This window comes from Paramisgurnus dabryanus, chromosome 21 (assembly GCF_030506205.2).
Source record: "Paramisgurnus dabryanus chromosome 21, PD_genome_1.1, whole genome shotgun sequence".
NCBI classification, from domain to species: domain Eukaryota; kingdom Metazoa; phylum Chordata; class Actinopteri; order Cypriniformes; family Cobitidae; genus Paramisgurnus; species Paramisgurnus dabryanus.
In genome coordinates, this window is record NC_133357.1 from 1,467,371 (window position 1) to 1,488,890 (window position 21,520).

General features: G+C 37.4%; 1 protein-coding gene across 4 annotated transcripts in view; it reads left to right on the forward strand.

Moving 5' to 3' along the window:
• LOC135775301 (inactive dipeptidyl peptidase 10) overlaps positions 1 to 21,520 on the forward strand; it is a 67,581-nt gene that overhangs the window by 33,805 nt on the left and 12,256 nt on the right. For 3 of the 4 annotated variants that reach the window (XM_065285379.2, XM_065285380.2, XM_073812982.1), the window contains exons 6-14: positions 4,780 to 4,832; positions 5,349 to 5,430; positions 6,882 to 7,002; positions 7,281 to 7,435; positions 9,385 to 9,482; positions 16,810 to 16,933; positions 18,268 to 18,312; positions 18,502 to 18,606; positions 21,167 to 21,255. In XM_065285379.2, the coding sequence (XP_065141451.1) occupies positions 4,780 to 4,832; positions 5,349 to 5,430; positions 6,882 to 7,002; positions 7,281 to 7,435; positions 9,385 to 9,482; positions 16,810 to 16,933; positions 18,268 to 18,312; positions 18,502 to 18,606; positions 21,167 to 21,255 (872 nt within the window). The remainder of the gene's footprint in view (positions 1 to 4,779; positions 4,833 to 5,348; positions 5,431 to 6,881; positions 7,003 to 7,280; positions 7,436 to 9,384; positions 9,483 to 16,809; positions 16,934 to 18,267; positions 18,313 to 18,501; positions 18,607 to 21,166; positions 21,256 to 21,520) is intronic. The other variant, XM_065285381.1, reaches the window with a different exon arrangement.

The following is a 21,520-nucleotide window of genomic DNA, read 5'->3' on the forward strand; positions in this document are numbered from 1 at the left end:
GATATTTTGAGAAAAAAGAAAAACCAAAGGGAAATAAGGACGTTTTGAAAAGAATAGAGGTGCAAGCATAATATATAAGCAGAATATATATGCTGAGATAGTGTGATGGAGAAAGCAAAATAGAAATGGCATGAAAAACAGCCAGAGCTGACTCAGAAGAAAGAGATTTAAAAATGATACAGTGGTTTAAAATTTTAATTAAATTCTGTCATCTAATTCACTGTTATGTTGTTTAAAACCTGTATGCCTTTATTCTGTGGAACACAAAAGAAAGAAATTACAGAATCCTGTTTGTGGAGTTCTACGGCACAAGCTTTCAAGCTTCAAAAACCATTCGTCTTTAAAAGTATAAAAATAAATCACCCTTACCACTTCAATGCTGTACGTGTGCCGTATTTCTGAGGAGCAGACTGAAAGTTGACATTAAAAATCTTGACATAAGCCTCTAGCTCTGCAGTATTTGCACACAAATCTGCCTAATCTGGAGAGTAAATAATGACTGAATTTTAATTTGTAGCGAACCGTTTCTTTAAAGTGCAATCAGACAGTTTTAGCGATTTCTAGTGGTGAGTTTGTGAATTGCAAACAATGGCTCCCTACGAAGGTCACCCATCCTTTTTGAAACGCATAGTAAAACTATGGTAGCCCCCACATCATCGTCTAAGACAACATTGTGACAAAACACGATCTATAGAACATTTGTCCATTTAGGGCTACTGTAGAAACATGACAGTGACTTTGATTAAAGGGGTTTGTGGCTAGAAGGGACACAGCTACGGCTAAAATCTCATGATGAACGCTGTTTTATTCTTATGCTACTCCCAAACCTAACCTTAAACCCAACATTTCACGGGATTTAAAAGCCGTTCACATTATAACGATAACTAAGCATGTACACCACTGGACGATAACAATAACTTTATGCTAATTTGCTCACGAAGCGCAGTACTTTGGCAAATCATTTACCTTCAAAAGCATTAACTAATAAAAATGCTTGGAATTGTTCACATGTCATTAAATGTATAAATATGGTGATCTTGTTGCATTTAAACAGCGGGTAACCAGCAGATGTCCTCAACACACCGCGTTTGCGTAACTCTAAAGTGAATCTAATAGTTTGTGTAATCTAATACATTCACACCGCCGCCCAGGGCCGGCGCTAGCTATAGGCAGAGTAAAAGGGAAATTCTTCTTTATACCAAGTTAAAATAAAAAAAACAATAAAAGTTTTCTAGGAGGTGTTCACCTGTAATTTTTTTACGGTTAGGGTTTTTGCAATGTACTGTTGTCTTTTTAATTTTACTCTTTGGTAAAAGGTGGTGTTTTAATAAATGTGACTGCCTTAAAAATTTTTACCACATGTGGTTTTGCATAATTTCTAATTACATTTTAGCATAAAGTTAATCAATTTGTTGATAAAACTTAATAAAAAGTAAAAGTAATGGGGAAAAACATGTTTATTAGTAGTGCTCATCTGATTTCTTAAGCAGTAGAAAAACACGTTCTCACTTTCTTCTAAAAATTAGAGGGGTGTGAGGGGCCTCCAACATAAATTTTGCCTAGGGCCTCCAAATATCTAGATCCGGCCCTGCCGTCACCAGCGAGAGCATAAAATAAACGCCTTGGCCGCCCTACCAACGAGAGAAAGTGAAGTGGACGCTCTGATGTGCAAACGCATTCTCTGGACCCCTCTCAAGCGGAGGTTTCCCCCTTTCGATTGGTTGCCTCAGAACGTTCCCGCCTTCTGATTGGTTGCCGCCGAACCGCGTCATAGCTCTTTACCATAAAGTTGAGCTGATTTCAACTCTCTTCAATGCTCAAACACCGTCCATGACTCGCCACGCCGCCGCTACCTTCCTTTGAATCATTTGAAAATAATGCACACTCGCGGTATTACCACCTTGGGTGTGCATAATTTGCTTAAAATTCAATGGCCCATTGTCAATTATTCCTTACATATAAACGATTTTTAAAACTATATATTTTTATAGTTATCGTTATATTGTGAACGGCCCTTTAGGCTGTAGCTATCTAGCCAGAACTGCTGTTTTTCATCCTAATCGCCCAAACCTAACCCTAAACCCAACATCTCCCGGGATTTAGCCGTGGCTGTATCCCCCCTAGCCAGAATCATGTAAGGGGACCCGCAGTGTATGTAGATAAAAACAGCTCATTCTAAGGTAATAAAAACAAACTGTTTATTATGTAAGGTCTTTACACACTACTAAAAACATAGTTAGGTATATTATATTGGATTTCTGTCAAAAAATCTCCCAAAATTTTACACATTGCACCTTTAAAAGCACAAAGCTGAATAAAGGAAGTCGAAGATAAAAAGGACCCAAACTTCAGAAAAGATGAGAAATTAGATATTTTCTATAACGGTGCAAAGCAATAGAGATGTCAAAAAACTTAAATCAAGTGATTTTAGTCAGAATCGACAAAATAGTAATAGATTGAGCCGGGAATGAAAACCAAGTCAGATCTCAAGCTGTGCACTTTTGAAAGTGATTTGACAACTGTGTGGGCTCCAGCTTTACTCTCAGTATAATTGAGCAAATTGAAAAAATTACCATAACAATATCGCAGTGTTACAAAATTCCAAATAAGCAATATTTCTTCCTCTGTCTGCTGTATAGATATTAATTTTGTGAATCCTTACAAAGAACAGAGGATTTATGACTTATACAATATAATTCACCTGTTTCCCACAATAATAGGCTTTTCCGTATACCTCTACTGTCTTCACTAATACTGTATGCATTTACAGTACTGTTAATCTACTAATGCATTAACTTCTGTTAGACACCCTGCTGTTCTGTTTTTGGGTGTAGGGCAGGATAATTCAATCCTATTATGCTTTTGGGAAACGGGTCTCGCTTGAGCTTGCATTTTGTACTGATACTGTAAAGACCGTAGCAATCAAAAGATCAATTTTTTTGCTATGCTATGAGAATATACCTTCATATACCCAAACACATTGTTATATACTGTCACCATGTATTGAAAAAACGTTCAGTTGCCCTTAGAGTCCAAGAAGGACACTTGAATTGATTTAAGTCATCTCCTAGGTGGCAGTCCAATCGAGTGAGTTTAAATGATGGGGGTTTTACTTAAAAGGAACATTGACCCGAATGATCACAGTGATAGAGAAGGTTGCACGATATCATTCTGTCACCTGACCCCATTCACGTGATGGACTGTAAGAGGTGGCTGGATTTCCATTCTTGCCATTGATTTTCACAAAGACTGTAAATTGCTTTTTTCTGATGATGGATTTTGCAAAACATGCAATTTTTGAAAAACTAATTTTTTAAATGATTTGTTAAAGAGCACCTATTGTCCGATTAACGTTTTTAAATTTCCTTTGGTGTGTGAGTGTGTATTAGTACATGTTAAAGATATGCAAAAGGTACATTCATCAAAGTAAACGATGATGCAATTTATCGTCTCCAACGTAAATCTCTTTTCTTGGACTACAACAAACACACGGATTGTAGGCAACAGTTTACTTCACGGGATTGGTGATGTAGACAAGACCGACATTATCATAATTCCTCCCGCTTCAGACTTACAGCCTGTAAGTTAACTCCTGTTAGCATTGCATTGTGAGCAAATCTTTCAAACATGGTAAGGAGCGTCAGAGGTATTCACAGATATTCTTCAAACTTAAAGGAATATTCCATTTTCTTAAAAGAAAAATCCAGATAATTTACTCACCACCATGTCATCCAAAATGTTGATGTATTTCTTTGTTCAGTCCAGAATAAATGATGTTTTTTGAGGAAAACATTGCAGGATTTTTTTCATTTTAATGGACTTTAATAGAGCCCAACATTTTATAATTAAATACTCAACACTTAAGAGTTTTTTTCAACAGAGTTTCAAAGGACTCTAAACGATCCCAAACGAGGCATAAGGGTCTTTTCTAGCAAAACGATTGTAATTTTTGACAATAAAAATAACAAATATACACTTTTAAACCACAACTTCTCGTCTAGATCCGGTCCAGCGCGACCTAACGTAAATGCGTAGTGACGTAGGGAGGTCACGTGTTACATATATAAAACGCACATTTGCGGACCATTTTAAACAATAAACTGACACAAAGACATTAATTAGTATCAGTTGACCTACAACAACGTAGGAACGGTCCTCTTTCAAGACGCTTGTAAACACTGGGGCGGAGTTTCGCGTTCGTCCTCTGTGACCTCTTGACGTCATGACGTATTGCGTGGGGTCAGCTGGCGCATCACGACCTGATCTAGACGAGAAGTTGTGGTTTAAAAGTGTATATTTGTTATTTTTATTGTCAAAAATGACAATCGTTTTGCTAGATAAGACCCTTATGCCTCGTTTGGGATCGTTTATAGTCCTTTGAAACTCCGTTGAAAAAAAACGTTAAGTGTTAAGTATTAAATGTTGGGCTCTATTAAAGTCCATTAAAATTAGAAAAATTCTGCAATGTTTTCCTCAAAAAACATAATTTCTTCTCGACTGAACAAAGAAAGACATCAACATTTTGGATGACATGGTGGTGAGCAAATTATCTGGATTTTTCTTTTAAGAAAATGAACTAATCCTTTAACCTCTGAGGGTCACGGGGTCCATCACAGGGCCATATATCATGCTATTATTTTACATTTTTTTAAGATGGTGCAGAAGTGGTTTTGCAAAGCTAATGTGTAGTACGCTAAACCATGCACAGCCTGTGTGTGTGTTTGTTTGTGCATGAATGTATGCTATTTAGGGACCTACCATGTCCTCTGCCCCTTCTAGGTTTTCTCACAGTCCTTCACTGCATCTTTTGCAATCTACACTGTGACCAGCGGGTAGGTAGACAGAGGTCCCTTTCTGCATGGCCTGTACTGGGCATGTGCACAACTAAAAAAAATAACAGTCCAGAGCTCCCCTCCTGTTTGTACTTTCATCCAAAGTTATCCATCAGGCATCGATTCTTTAAAAGTTCTGAAAGGTCCTATTTACCCCAAAGTTGGCTGTTCTCCAGCGTACGAAATCTTTTTTCACTAACCTGCAATGTGCCGAATGCTCCGACAGGGATTTGCTATATTGTGCCTGTGGTTATGAGACCAAAAAATGTCTTGAAGCCTATTTGCTTGTTTGTTTTTTTGCTGAATTTGTCAATCATTTAGCCTAAGCTGAGGTTCCATTGCATGAATATAAACCCCTGGCCTTGACTCTTTGTGCATTTTGTTTTGTATGATCTCTGCATCGTGCCTTTTTTACGAGTTCCTCAAGACAGAGCGAACCTGACGAATTTGTGCTTTATATTTAAATACTGCGTAAAAATTTGTGCTGCGTGCTGTGTTTTTGTCTACGTGTCTTAGGGAAATTGTGGAACTTACACCACCAGATGAGGATACGTCTGTACTTCAGTATGCAGCGTGGGGGCCTCAAGGGAACCAGCTGGTGAGAATGCACCCTTCATTTGTCTTTGTCTCTTACTGCATTACAGCTAGTACGCATAGCCAGCATGCTTAGAATTGAGTATGAGAATGGAATTAAAGCTTACTGACAGCTAAATACTGTGTAGTACTCACTGCCTACTATTTTTTAAACTAGTACGCATTGTTTTGTGATTATTTTGTGGTTTCAAACACAATGCAAATGAACAGAGTTGAAAAATTTGGGTTGATACCTTAAAGGGGACATTTCATAAGACTTTTTTAAGATTTTAATTAAAATTTTTGGTTTCTCCGGAGTATGCATGTGAAGTTTTAGCTCAAAATATCACATATAATTTATTAAAGCATGTTAAAATTGCCACTTTGTAGGTGTGAGCAAAAATGTGCTGTTTTGGGTGCGTCCTTTGAAATGCAAATGAGCTGATATCTGCTCTAAATGGCAGTGCCGTTGTTGGATAGTGCAGATTAAGGGGCGTTATTATCCCCTTCTGACATCACAAAGGGAGCCAAATTTCAATAACCTATTTTTTTCACATGCTTGCAGAGAATGGTTTACCAAAACTAAGTTACTGGGTTGTTCTGTTTAACATTTTCTAGGTTGATAGAAGCACTGGGGACCCAATTATAGCACTAAAACATGGAAAAAGTCTGATTTTCATGAAATGTCCCCTTTAAGTTCAACTGGGAGAGCTTTGTGTTAGCAACACAAAAGTCATGTTCGATTCTCTGGGAATGTATAGCTTTGTTGAATAAAAGCATCAGCCAAATGGATAAATGTAAACAATGCTTTAGATTTATTTGTCACAGTATGGGAGTGCATTGCATTTTGGGATACATCACTCCAAACAGTGGCATGCCATGTAAAATATTTTGTATGTATTTCAATATGCTATTTCATATGCATGCTTCATATTTCATTAATATATCATTCATATGCATACGTATTCTACTGTACATATATGTTACTGTTTTCGTAATAATTTACTACGTCCATTGTTCAAGAAGAATTCAGAATTAATCTCTTTTATAGATTTCTTCAAATGTTTTCTATTTATATTAATCGAAAATTTATATTTTTCTAATCTGTAAAATTGATATTGTAAATTGCGGAGAGTCAAACCAGGTTACTGCATGTCATACCATGTATGGCTGTGTATGAGACCAATAACTTTTTTTTAAAATTGCGTACAGTATCCATACTGTATACTTGAGCAATATTAAGAGGAGTATTTTAGTATACCATTTTAGACGTAGCAAAATCAATGCATGATTGATGCATCCTTGGTTTAATCAACGGTTCGTATTCATGAGAACAGCTATAAGTTTTCCAGCAGATATTTTAAAGTTGTTATTATGCAGGCAACCCAACTTGTTTTCTAATATCCCTGTAGGCATCTTGGATTATGGCTCCATCTATTCACATTAATGTTGTTTTGGTGTCTCCTTTATTGCAAGGTCTATGTTTTTGAGAATGACATCTACTACAAGCCTGATGTTTCCAGCAAGGCGATGCGTTTGACAACCACAGGGAGAAGCGGACTGGTGGTTAACGGGCTGTCTGATTGGACCTATGAGGGTCAGTGGTCTTAAATGTATGCTTTCCAAACCAACAATCTTATTGCAGTCCGTCTCTGTAATAAATCAATGTTATGTGTTGCTTTGAGACAATTGTGACAACCCACTTGAAGACAGCGCAGTGGTTATGCAAAGATTATTATCTCATAAATATGTGATGAGATAGATAAATGAGATTTATGGTAATGAGCACAGGTCAACGGCACTCTCCATTGTAGATTAATTAACCCCATCAAAATTTTATTTCTGTCCCCTACCCGGATGAAATTCGTCATGTAGAGGAGGTACTTCTGAAATATCCTGCACTCTGGTGGGCCAAAGACGGTGCCCGACTGGCATATCTTTCTATTAACAACTCGGCAACCCCTATTATGGAGATACCTTACTTCCTGGGCGGGATTTATCCATCTAATGTCCTCTATCCATATCCAAAGGTAAGAACGCACACAATATTATCTTTGCTGCACATCTTAGTATAGTGGTTTTTAAGTCCAGTCCTGCAACATTGTGCATTTTATATATCTTCATTTTCTGACACACACATTTAATTTCATGGATGTCTTTGCTTACAAGCTGACAATTTAATTCAGTTGTTTTAACTAAGACAAAGTCCCTAAGGGAAATCGCAATGCCTCCAGGCAGTTATTTCAGTCATGCAAGACTAAAGTCCTATTTACTTGAATGGGAAAAGACAGAAATATCTAAAACCACCTGCTTAAATCATAATTAAACATCATATTTACCACATCAACTATACAGCAACTTTTCTTAAGCTCAAATTGCCCTAAAAACAATTTTTTTTAACATTGTTTTAGCTCAAAGGTTGGCAAGCACCTCTGTACAGAGCCCCTCCCCAGAAAATCGGCAGTCTTTGATGATTGGTTCTTTTAGATAGAAGGCGGGACTTTGTTTGCCAGTACGGCAATACATCCCATCTATTCATAGTAATAGCATTGCTCAGTCTTGTTATATCCAAAATTTTAGACATACAAAATGTGGATTCAGAACCAAAGTTATAATAAAGGCAAGATGTCTTACGGCGGAGTCCTTAACGTCAACAGCGGCGGCCATCTTGTCTCAGTCAGGTCGCTCACTTGTAGCGTTGTGTTGTAATGGTGCATGTACTTTTAAATAACCATTACTTGCTCAATGTTCTACCGATTTTCAAATGGTTTGGTTTCTTACAAACGTTATTAACTCTTTCCCCGCCATTGACGAGATACGCTTCCCCGCCAATGACGAGATTTTTCGTCTTTCCGCAATATCGCTTTTATCCCATCCGCAACTTTTTAAACCCGGAAGTATTGCCCTATGGCAAGCGGCTGCATGTCCGTGTTTGTTTTAAAGATCGCTCTGAATGGGATCTCTATGAAAAATCCGTCACAAAAATCTCTGCATTTTGCTCAAAATGTGGTGTTTTTGCAGAAACCTACCCATATTCAAAAGCTGATTGCAAAAGAACCACTGAAGGTAGGATACAACTGTTTTTTTTTTTTTTTTTGAAAGCAGAGGGTTTGTTCTTTCATTTGGTATATTGTATGTTTATATATTTAAAGAAGAACATTTTCTGGAAGGCATTAAACTTTGGTGAAAATCATGAAAAACGCTGGCGCTGGCTGGCAACTTTTTAAAAAAACGCTGGCGGTGAAAGAGTTAACGTGGCTATAATTCTGGATGCTTGAACATGTTTCATGAAAATTATTCATAAGTATGCAGTGTCATAGGTACATCTCTGATGTTTATAACAAACCAAACCATTTGAAAATCGGTAGAAAATTAAGCAAGTTATGGTTATTTAAATGTACATGCACCATTAAAACACAATGTGAGCGAGCTGACTGAGACAAGATGGCCGCCAGGTGCGGACGTCGACCTCCATTGGCCAGCAGCGTGGGCGAGACATCTAGCCTTTTTTATACATATCTTTGTTCAGAAACACTGAAATATTTCTATCGTAGAACAAAAAAGAGAACGTTTAAACAATTGCACCAGTCAAGTTTTTCCAACTTTAATGACCCTTTATGGAGCTTTTGTGACCTTATAAAAGTAATTTATAGTTAACTTGAGCTTCGTTTTACAAATCCTCATGCTTAAAGGTTATTTACTGCTGGATTCAGTCGGTAAATCAAAAACCTGATCAGTCAAGTTTGTGTACAAACACGTAATTCACAACAACTGAGAAGAAACTTGATTATTCATACTTAGATTTTTGATCAACCCATGGATTTTTAAAATGACAGAATTTTCAGATGAATTGCTTTGAAAAACAATCATACCTCAGACATTAAATGTGAATGTATGACAAAAGTATGACATTTATAATCAATAATAAATGGAGAAATGTGCACTGCTGGAGGGATTTAAACGTGTTTGCTTCATGCAGGCAGGATCCAGAATCCCATCAGCCAGTCTGTTTGTGGTGAATTTATACGGTCCAGCACACACATTAGAAATGATTGCACCTGACTCTCAGAACAACAGGTGAGGTTTATCTTTCATTATTACACGGCTCTCTGGAATGCTTGATTCTGATTGGTCAGTTGAGACATTTGCAGGTTCGTTCTTTTCAAATAATAACCGCTCCAAAATAATAACGCATAGCCGGACTACTTGCACGAGTAAAATCGCTCCGCGCCAATAAAGATCAATAAAGATTACTGTCTGTTTGGCGCCATCTTGTGACAAACACTCGACAACCACGACAAGACACCGACAGCGACTGAACTTGACAAAATAGAGCATGACAGCTACGAAGCCAACACACAAAAAAATACAGAATGGGCATTAAAACTTCTCAAAGACTGGTTAAAGAGAAAAAATGGAGACAGACAAGTATGAAGCAGAGGATCTTAATAAGGTATTACGATCATTTTATGCATCTGTGCAAAGTTTCGCGGAAGGATAAAAATGTTAATTTAAAACAAATATGCCAATAAAATGTTTCAAATTCATATTCATGTCCAGTTTTTTTTCTTATGTGGCAAGTAGCTGTGTAATAAGCGGGATAATGTAGAGTCAGCCGGTAGTTATCGGGAAATAAGCCCCTTCAGTGTGATTCAAGACCCTCCGCTTCGCGTCGGGTCCTGATCACACTGTCGGGGCTTATTTCCCAATAACTACCAGCTGCCTCTACATTATCCCTTACTTACAGTGTGTCCACAGCCATGCAAATGCCAACATGTGCACTGCAAAAGATGCAGGAAAATCTAATGGATCATTTAAAAAAAACATGATAAATTGTGCCATAACTTTTTACGGCATATTTCGATTGAAGTGTCATCGAAGACTGTCCATTATGGAAAACACAGAAAACATTTATTACATTTTATTGTATGTATTAAAGAGCACCTATTGTCTGATTCACGTTTTTTAAATTTTCTTTGGTGTGTAAGTGTGTATTAGTACATGTTAACGATATGCAAAATGTACAAACCCCAAAGTTAATGATGACTTTCATTATCATCTCCAACATACATCTTTTTTCTTGGATTACAACAAACCCACCGATTGTAGGCAACAGTTTACTTCCTGGGATTGTTGACGTAGAAAAGACCGACATTATCATAATTCCTCCCGCATATACTGACAGTCTGTAAGTTAACTTTTGTCAGCATTGCATTGTGACCGAATCTTTCAAACATGGTAAGGAGCGTCACGCTTTTAAAATCCATGCGTTTCCGGAAGAGAGTGAAATCTGGAGCTACAAAAATTTATGGTATGTGGAAAATAATGTGTTTTTTTTATCATAAACCACGCAAACACAGCATATTGTACCAAATACACAAAACAACGTTGTTTTTTAGCAATGAAATAGGTGCTCTTTAAATAAAAAATAAGATGTAACTACAGTATGCTCTACAGTGGGTGATATGACTGCAAAATACTGTTTCTAGGCAACATACAAATTAAAGTAATTCTTCTAATATTTTAATAATTTATAAGACTCTAAATGTTTTAAAATGAACTTTCCCCATAACAAATAGTATTCATATTTTTGATTGTGCACAGTTCTGAAGAAATGCCCTCAGAAAAGACATTTTTCTTGTTTTACCAATGTCAATAATGTAGCATGACTAAGTAAAAGATTTTAATTGGTTTATCCAAAGTAACCCTTTCAATGTTAAAGGGACACAAGGCAGCATTTTTATGTTAATAAATCATCTTCGTAAGTCGGTATATGGTTAAATGACTCATTACATGACGAATGAAGACTCTCTCGCCCGCCCCTACCGTCTGTAGGAAGAATACCCCACTTGCAAGTTCGCTGTATCCGACCCGGTGTGCTTCAGTCTCGTATAGTCTTAGATATAGAACGCATTTACTCCCAGACACTAGGGGGAGCTAGTAGAGAAATAATACTCAGACTTGCCTTGTGTGCCTTTAACAATTTTATTGCCATCTCATCTGCATTACTATATGTGTGCAACAAGTGAAGATTGTTTAATGGATTGAATTTTATGTTGTTTTCCTCTATGAAAGATTTTAAATGTATGTGCAACAATAAGTGCTGAAGAATTCACTCATATAGTCCATACATTCTTTAAAATTAAGGTTCCTAAAATGTTCTTTATAGGGCTGAATGGTTCCATAAAGAACATTTTACATTCACAGAACCTTTTTGTTGCACAAAAGGTAAAAAAGGTTATTTTATGGTAACCTTTAGCTGAAAAATTCTTTGGGGAACCATAAATGGTTCTTCTAGCATAACTGTGAAGAACTCTTTTTAAAACCTTTATTTTTAAAGTCCTCCAAGTCTTTACTTCTATCTATGTCTATGTGGTGTTATTAATATACTTTAAGACAAACCATGTGCAAATTCATCATTCAACACCATTGTTGAGTATTTTCTCCATAAAATTGCAAATTCCCTCGGTTTCTTAAAGGATTAGTCCATTAAAAAAGAAAATCCAGATAATTAACCACTTTGTCATCCAAAATGTTGATGTCTGTTTGTTCAGTTGAGAAGAAATTGTTTTTTGAGAAAAAAATTCCAGGATTTTTCTCATTTTAATGGACTTTAATGGACCCCAACACTTAACAGTTTTAATGCAGTTTAAATTGCAGTTTCAAAGGACTCTAAACGATCCCAAACGAGGCATAAGGGTCTTATCTAGTGAAACGATAAAAAATATGCACTTTTAAACCACAACTTCTCGTCTTCCTTCGGTCCACCGCGACCTCACATAATATGTCATCACGTCAAGAGATCACGGATGACGTATGCGAAAGAGGACCGTTCCGACGTTGTTGTATGTCAAATTATACTAATTAATGTTTTTTTGTCAGTTTATTGTTTAAAATGGTCCGCAAATGTACGTTTCATATATGTGATGTGTGACCTTTCGATGTCATTACGCAATTATATGAGGTCGTGCTGGCACGTCACACAGCCGGAAGAAGAAGACAAGTTGTGGTTTAAAAGTGCAAATTTTTCTTGTCAAAAATGACAATCGTTTCTCTAGATAAGACCCTTATGCCTCATTTGGGATCATTTAGAGTCCTTTGAAACTGAAATTTTAAACTCCATTAAAACTGTTAAGTGTTGGGGTACATTAAAGTCCATTAAAATGAGAAAAATCCTGAAATGTTTTCCTCAAAAAACATAATTTCTTCACGACTGAACAAAGAAAGACATCAACATTTTGGATGACATGTTGGTGAGTAAATTATCTGGATTTTTTAAAGAAACTGGACTAATCCTTTAAGTCACAAACATGCGACCAAGCAAACCAAAACTTGTGGAAGTCCACCACATAGACCCGGCGCTGAGACGATCATAGCACTGTTGCAACAGCTCTGCTTCTGTCACGCATGTGAATGCTCTAACCACCCAAAAAATATGTGCTGCAAACACACAACTCAGGTATACATTGTGAAACCATGTGCTGTGTTTCTTGAACTGCTGAATGTGCCATCTATGTACCTATATATCTATGGTCCGACCAAGGTGTGGAGCTATATTCAAACATGAAGAAATTACTGTCACAAGAAAAATCTTTTACATACAGAATTTTGAAGCTAAAAGATGAGTTTTAAAGGACCACAGGGAACCTTAAGAGTCTACTATAGCACGCACCATTATGGTCTTTGTGCATCGTCTTTCTTAAATATAGACATGTCTACATTCAGATGAAAATATTAGGCATTTTTTTAGTGCAAACATACTGCATCTCTTCCAGATTAAATGCGGTATGCGGTCGGACAGAAATGTTTAGATTTTGCTGCTAAAATTCAATTGAATTCAAGTCTGAGTTCTGGCTGGTCCTCTCCAGAGTACAAGTCTTTGATATTTAAGCCATCCTTCATAGCCTTCTTTTGCTCTGTGCTTTGCCCTGCTGGAAAATGAATTTTTACCCTAAACATAGATCTAAGGCTGACTGAAACAATTTCACCCTTGATAGCAACAAGCGCTCCAGCTCGTCCTGCTGAAAATCATCCCATGAGCGTGATTTAATTAAGCCCTTATTTTACCATGTTATTCCCTTGAGATAATAATCTCTTTTTAGAGAGATCTGGCCAAGATCCGCATAAACATTGCAATAAAAAACATAAAAATAACACAAGGGACAAAGTGAAAGGAACAAATAATGTAAGATGATAATTATGCATCTGCAAAAATGTACTTTAAACACTGGATAGCATTTAGGTTTATAAAGGTGCTTAATGTGTCTTGAAACCATTTTGAGTTTTTTTTTTCAAATAAGGTGGAGGTAATACGAAAGCCTCCTTTCCCAAATGTACATACTGTAAGATATCATCTGTAAGCTGTCATTTAAATCTAATAGGATATTAACTTTTATTGTACATTATGAGAGCAATAAACAAAGTGTAATATGTTTAACATTGTGTCGCTGACTTAAATTTTTATCTGGTGGATGATAAATTAGGACAAAGTTTCCTCAGAATCCGAGTCTAGGGACTAAAATATCATTGGCATTGAGCTCTTCTTTGCTTTGGGCCAGTATACAAACACCTATCAATCACCATGTAATACTATATTAAGAATACAGAGCAGTTTGGTAAACACATACCAGCCAATTTAAAACTACTCAACACCTTAGAAACCACATAGCACGACATGGACAATTACTCACAATACTGCTGTAGCTTTGGGGTGGTGAGCTAAGCACAAGCAAGCAGCATCCACATTTTCTTCAGAAAATTGTTATCGGTTTTCAGTATCATGGATATTGTGGTAACACTTTACAATAAGGTTATATTTGTTAAAATTGGTAAATGCATTAGCTAACATGAACTAACAATGAGCAAATAGCTTTTCAGCATTTATTAATTTCAGCATTTATAGTTTTTCAGCATTTATTAATTTATTAAGTGTTAGTTAATGTCAATACAATTGTTTGTTTTACCTCCCTTTGCATTAACTAATGTCAAAAACTGTTGATTTAAAAAATAATGCTGTGTGCTGCGTGTCTTTAACTGCTGAATGCGGCATCTATGTACATATATATCTATGGTTCAAGCTAGTGCGATTGAGTGAAGGCAGGAGAAAATTCACATATTCATAGCTATTGGTATTAACATTAAAGGCGCTCTAAGCGAATTGACGCGTTTTAGACCATAAAACATTTTTTGTTACATACAGCAAACATCTCCTCACTATCTGCTTGCTGCCTGTCCGCTGATCAAACTGTAAAAAAACGCGATCTCTGTAGACAGCCCAGGCTTCACAGACGGCAATAACAACATAGTGGCCAAACCTAGCACCACAAAACAAAACAAAGTATTCCAGCCAATAAACGACAAAAAGGATTTGGGGGTGGCGGTTGAGCGCGTTCATGAAAGCACGGAAGGGAGGGGGAGGAGTTAGCTACGCTCCGTCTGTTTGAAAACAATTCAAACGTCAACAAAAACTAATGTCTCGCAGATTCGCTTAGAACGCCTTTAACTAACCAATATTAGGGGCTGGACACACCAAAACTTTTAAACGCGGCTGAAAACGCCTTGAAGGCGCCGAATGCCAGCTGTTTTTCAGCTGAGTGCCAGCTTTCTTCAGCTGAGCGCTTTGGTAGCTGTGATACTTCAGCTGCGAGCCGGTTGGTTGCTGTGGTAATGTCCCGCCCCTCCACCACTGTGATTGGGCGGCCGTGTGAGAACTGACATTGACGAGCGGAGCTTTTCTCCCAAAGTTGAATCTCTTTCAACTCTCGACGCTCAACGCCGAGCGCGGAAAAAACGCCGAGCGCCGGGTTTCAGCGCAGAAAAAAACCCGCTAGCTGCTGGCTTATTTGAAAAACGCCGAGCTTCCATTGGAAACAATTGAAAACATGCGCCGGCCGCGAGCGTAAAAGTTTTGGTGTACACAACCCCTTAACTCATTCCCCGCCCAGCCTTTTTTTGAAAATTTGCCCGCCAGAATTTTTTTGTGATTTTCACAAAAGTTTCACAAAATGTCTAAAAATATATAGACATACAAATATATCAAATGAAAGAACAGACCCCCTGCTTTCAAACAAACAATAAACAAACACTTTTTTTATAGCAAAAAGCTGAAATAATTGCATTTTTGTCAAGGATTTTTTTTTATAGATCAGATTCAGAACGATTATCAAAACATACAGAGTTTAAAATAAGTAAATAATTTTTGCTTCAGTTTTTTATAAACTGGGTAAGTGCGGTATCACAGATTAACATAAAACCTCACCAGGGACACTTTTTTATGCAAATGTTTTCTCTTATTTGACGAGATAACTTTTAATTAAAAAAATAATGCTGACATAAACATGAACTAAGATTAATCAATTTTGCGTTGTTAGTTCACGTTAGCTAATGCATACACTATTGCAGGGTTTCTCAAACTGAGGGGAATTGCAGGGCCCATGATTTAAAAAAAAATAATTAATTACAATTAAATCATAAAATGATTTAAATAAAAAAAATTTAAATGGCAGTGATTATAAGCATGTCATGTTAAAGCGGATGAATTTTTTTGCGTTTATGTAAATGTGCTATTAAATGATATATGAAATATGTACTGAAAATATCAGGGGGTACTTTAAATAGTAATTTCATTCAAGGGTGTTCGACTGACAAAAACGTTTGGAAACCACTGAACTAATGCATTAACAAATACAACCTGACTGTAGTATTACTGATATCCAGTGTTGGGTAAAGTTACTTTTAAAAGTAATGCATTACAATATTAAGTTACTCCCAAAAAAGTAACTAATTGTGTTACTTAGTTACTTTTCATGGAAAGGAATGCTTACGTTACTTTTTAGTTACTTTTGCGTTACTTTTTCTTGGCTGAGGCTTGATCTCTTTCAGGCCTTGCAGGTGTTTTTTATGATTGGATATAATAAGTTGCATATTTCATCACAAAAATGTCGAGCTCTGGCCTGCTATCTCAGTTTCTGACTCAAACTGTTCCCATACAGGCGTGTACGCAAAGAGTGCATAATGTGACCTACGTTTAATTTAATTCAGTACATCATTTTTTTATTGAATTAATTAAACTAAAAAAGTAACTTGCATTACTTTTTTTAAAAAGTAACTCAAATATTAATGTGTACATTTAAAAAGTAATGCGTTACTTTACTTGTTACTTCAGAAAAGTAATATTATTACATAATGCACGTTACTTGTAATGCGTTACCCCCAACACTGCTGATATCTAAATAAAACTTGAAATACTATTTCATTTGAACATCATAAAGTGAAATTACAATTTGATGCGTCATAAAATTACTTCTAAAAATAAAATGTCTTTGTCTTGCAATCAGATAGATATATATATGTAATCCATAAAAACGTTATGCATTTAAAGGATTGTCTTTCACTCTTTTGGCAGAGAGAGCTACATCTCTATGGTGAGTTGGATCAGCAGCACCCGTCTGGCCATGCGATGGTTGAACCGGGTCCAGAATCATTCTGTACTGTGCGTGTGCGAGGCCACAACAGGAGCCTGTTCAGAGGTCAGAGGTCACCCGTTCATCCACTGCAAAACAATAGGTGTCTTCATCCACACAGTGTCAATTGATTTGGCTCTTGCACTTGATGCTGCTCTGATGCGGACTGAATCTCCAGCTTCTCTTCTGCCAGCTCAGCTTAATTTACATTTAAAGATGTGAAAGCTTCACTTTTAAGCCTCAATTTCTATGTGCAGCCTTCCTTAACTTTAAAAGGTCACTCCTTATTTCTGTATGCGCCTGTGGGTGATGGATCGGATGTACGCTTGAGCGCTTGTGTTTTACAGCGATGTGACAATAGGGATGTAATTGGGAAACAACTATGGATTACATTTTAAACTTGGGTCCCTTGTGAGTACCTGAATACAACCCGAATGTGGCAGTCACATGCATCACAGCGCCCCCTAATGTGTAGTTCAGTTTCTACATTTTTACCTTGTGAATTCTGACTTTTATCATTTGTGATTTAGTTATTTTGCTAAAGTCTTTTATTATGTCTTGTCCAAAGAAGTGGATTTGAGGTTTTGCAGCACTTATATGGGTTTGCAGTAGAGGTCTTCTCGGGTTCAAAAATGTACCCGACTCTAAATGACCTGAATCACTTTTGTACCCGACCCCGACATGCATAAATCTTTTTTTAAAAAGAAAGACCCGACCCGTGACAAACCTGAGAAAATTAGACCTGGGTCCGACCCAATGCAGTGGCAATTTATTTGGACCCGAATGTAAACGGCACCAAAGTGTGTGCAGTCTGCAGCCCCGCATGCACCAGTCAAACCCCGGTGACCTCTCATCCAATTTAGCTCCCTGCTCCATTTATTTTCCTTTGTTATCTGACGAGGACACCAAGTTAACAAGTAAAATGTGCATTCAAAATGGATTAACAGGTGTGTCTCAATGAAAATTAACCCTCCACTAGCCACACAATGTCGCAAGCACTTTTGGCAAGGGGTTGGAAAAGGACTCGATGCACGCACATGAGATAGTTTGGGTCTTCTCGGGTCTGTTTAGCAAAAACACATTCATTTTAAATAACCCAAGGCCACTAATATTATACTCGACCCAGGTTGAGGGTTTAATTAGAGGTTTCTAATAGAGTAACTTTGGACCTATAGTTATTCCAGATAGCAGTAACACAACACAACTAAACTCTTTACAAACATGAAAAAGCCACGTCCCTAATGTAATGCCAGTTAAAATGACGGATTGACTGAATCACGCCGTCAGCTAGTGAGTTTATTATGAAGTACACCTCTCCCTGGCAGGCAGAAGAGAATAAGGATTTAAGCACTTATAATACATGACATGTCTAATCTTTTAAAAATGTCTTCAATCTTCAGAGGCACCAAATGACATTGGACTTTTGGCACAACTATCAGCGGCAGGTAAGTTCAGCCTCTTTTTTTGTCTCTCTCTCCTACTATTTCTCGCTTACTCTCCAGGGAGACGTTTAATCAATTCGCAGCCTATGTTGTTCTCCCAAAAGCTGGAGAAAGAAATGAATTGCATCAAAATGGTGTCGTTTCTCATTGATCTGTTGGTGGTTTGTGTATTGATGGTGGCTTGTCCTACAGGACGAGCCAATGTTCACGGCAGATGGTTCCCTGTTTTACCTCATCTTGCCTGCCAAGCAAGGTGCCCGTGGGGAGTTTCTTCACATCGCCAGTCTCCCTGCTCAGGTATGTGGATGGATTGATTTCATTCTCGTGTTGTGCACAGTAAAAATTGAATGCATGTGTAAACATCGTGATTTGAAAGTACAACAAAGGATATGCGAATGAAGAAGTTGGTTTATCATCAGAAGAATGAATGTTTTTTTTAATGAAGGCTCACTGACAAAACTTTGCAATTACACAGAATAAGAGTATTCATTTATGTCTATTTCATGTATTTTTATCCTAAAATTTTACATACCTGACATATTCAATTCAATTCAATTTATATAGCGCTTTTCACAATTGGTAATTGTTTCAAAGCAACTTTACATTAATAGAAGCAGTGAAAAGCTCAGAAAAACGTCAGATAGCACAACATAATACACGATAGCATAAGCAGCTAAATTTGCTGCGGCTATGAATCAACATTATAAGCGAGCGTATTACGAATGTAACGTATAGAAGAGGGTGCTAAGTTAAGCACAAGAAGGCTGCCTCCCCGGGTTGAAAAACCCCTAGGAGAAACCCCCACCCCCCGGGCTTTTCAGCCGGGGAAATAAAAAAAAGTCCTAGGAGGGAAAAACCCTTGGGAGATATATATATATATATATATATATATATATATATATATATATATACAGGGCCTGAAGTTAACTTTTTTGACCACCAGCCACTGTGGCAGGTGGATTTAGAAATCCACCTGCCACAGAGACTTTTTACCAGCCAGTTTTTTTTTTTTTTTTTTGCCCGAATAGTGAATTATAACACTGTCTTTATTGTATGAATTAAATATAATTTTTTTCAGAGCTACAAAAGTGAATTTCTCTTTGTCTTAGGTTGTTTGATTAACATTAATGACACAGACTTAAGTAGGTTAATTGAGGTTACTGTCTCTTTAAGACCAGCACAGACTAGTTTTTGACTCTCTATACATACACTTAAGACATAAAGAAATGTTTTATTAGAAAATGAATACTGTTGAGATCATTTTATTTATATGTGCCCTGTCAAGAGCAGAAAGATTTTATGTACGCATGCTTTTGGGAACGCGTCTCTCCGATGTGCCCTATTGAGTCCCCTTAAACCCGCGCACGCACACAGAGACAGAGGGGGCACAAACTGCGCACATAAACGCCGCACATACGTTGTTTTTCATTACTATATTCGCAAAATGTATGTTAATGTACTACAGTATAAGGCATAGTAGCGCAACTCTCTCTAAAGTTTACACATCAAGAGTTCTGATCCATTACAGCAGCACTACACATCTGTGCAACTGTGATTGTACAGTAGCATATGTCAGCATTGCATTCTCATCCCATCTCACCAACAGTTTAATACTTACTCGCACATCCAAACGTAGTCAGAGAAGTGCCTCATCTTCTCAATCGCATGAACGTTGCGAAACAGTCGCATCCTCTCAATGAATCACTCAATTTGCATCGGTGATATGCGCAGGTTGATAAGAAATGAGCGGGTGCCGGTTACGAGTCATCCAAAAATATTTTAATGATATTCAGGCCGCGGTCAGTCGGTCGAGTTTAAAAACTATTTTGAACAATTGCGGGCGGGGCGGGTTAGTGGAAAATGTCGGAGTGGGTTGTTTCTACAATGACCCGCGCATCACTGATTCGCATTGGCTACCCGCCAATGTGGCTGGTAGATTGACAGTGTTACCCGCCAATTGCAAAATCCACCCGCATTTGGCGCGTGGTCGGGTGTTAATTTCATGCCCTGTATATATATATATATATATATATATATATATATATATATATATATATATATATATATATATATACACACATGTAAACGGATAAGGAGATTAAGCGGGTTCTGCCAGTGGTTGTTGGTCAGGCATCAGCTGAGCATCACATTAAAGGACGGCCAGTAGATCAGAGGTGTGCCGACTTTCACATTTACTGGAACTGGGTCTGTTTGTCTCATTGTCCTCGGGGTCGAGGACGAGACAGGGAGAGAGAAACAAAATCCTATTAGCGTAGGGGCCGTTCACATGTAATGCAAGTGTCACAGAGTGATGTGGTTTAAATAAGCTTGGTTCCAGACAGGCTAACTATTGCGGCATAAGTATGTTACCCACAGTTGAGGATTTAGCAAATTGGGGGCCCAATCCGAAGGTATCTATGGTAACTAAGGATCTTTAAAAGAAAATGAAACATGTTGACCCGTTTGACTAAGGCCTGAAGCCTGTCGTCGGTAATGCAGGTTCAGTGGCAACTGCTACTGATTTACTTCTTCTTTGAGTGGCAAAACATTCAACAAAATGGTTGGCTGTTCTAGCGGCGGCCGCGATAATGTCAGTATAACTGACAATTATCAGCAAAAATTTTATGTAGTTGCACTTGATAGTGACCCTAGCAACTTGCCAACCCACCTGTGGTCAGTGGACGTTGGCATGGACGATCCATTTACTTCTCCTTTCAGTGTTTCTTGGCAGTCTGTAAAACGATAGCTCTTATTCTTGTTAACTCTGTTAGTACAGAGTTACTCTTTCACTCTCTCAATCTGATATCTTTTTCTCTGTCTCTTTCTTTTCTCATTTTCTCTCTCTCTCTCTCTAAAGGATTCAACTCCTGTTTCTCCTCGCTTTCTAACATCTGGAAACTGGGATGTAATCTCACTGTGCGCCCTTGATGAGGAGAACGATAAAATGTAAGATTTTACGAGAAAACCATTTAGATTTGAAAACCTCAAGACTGTGCGTAAAGCATCTCATCATCTACATAACTACTTAACATGAGCAATTATACAATTATTTATGCTTTGTGATTACATTAAGCCCGCTGAATCATTCAAGATTCATTAAAATTAATAAGATAATTTATTGTTGAGTTGCAGCTAATGACAGTGTCATTTACATTTCTCAATTATTCTCTAATTACGACTCCATAAAAACGTCTTTCATATATTGTCCTCT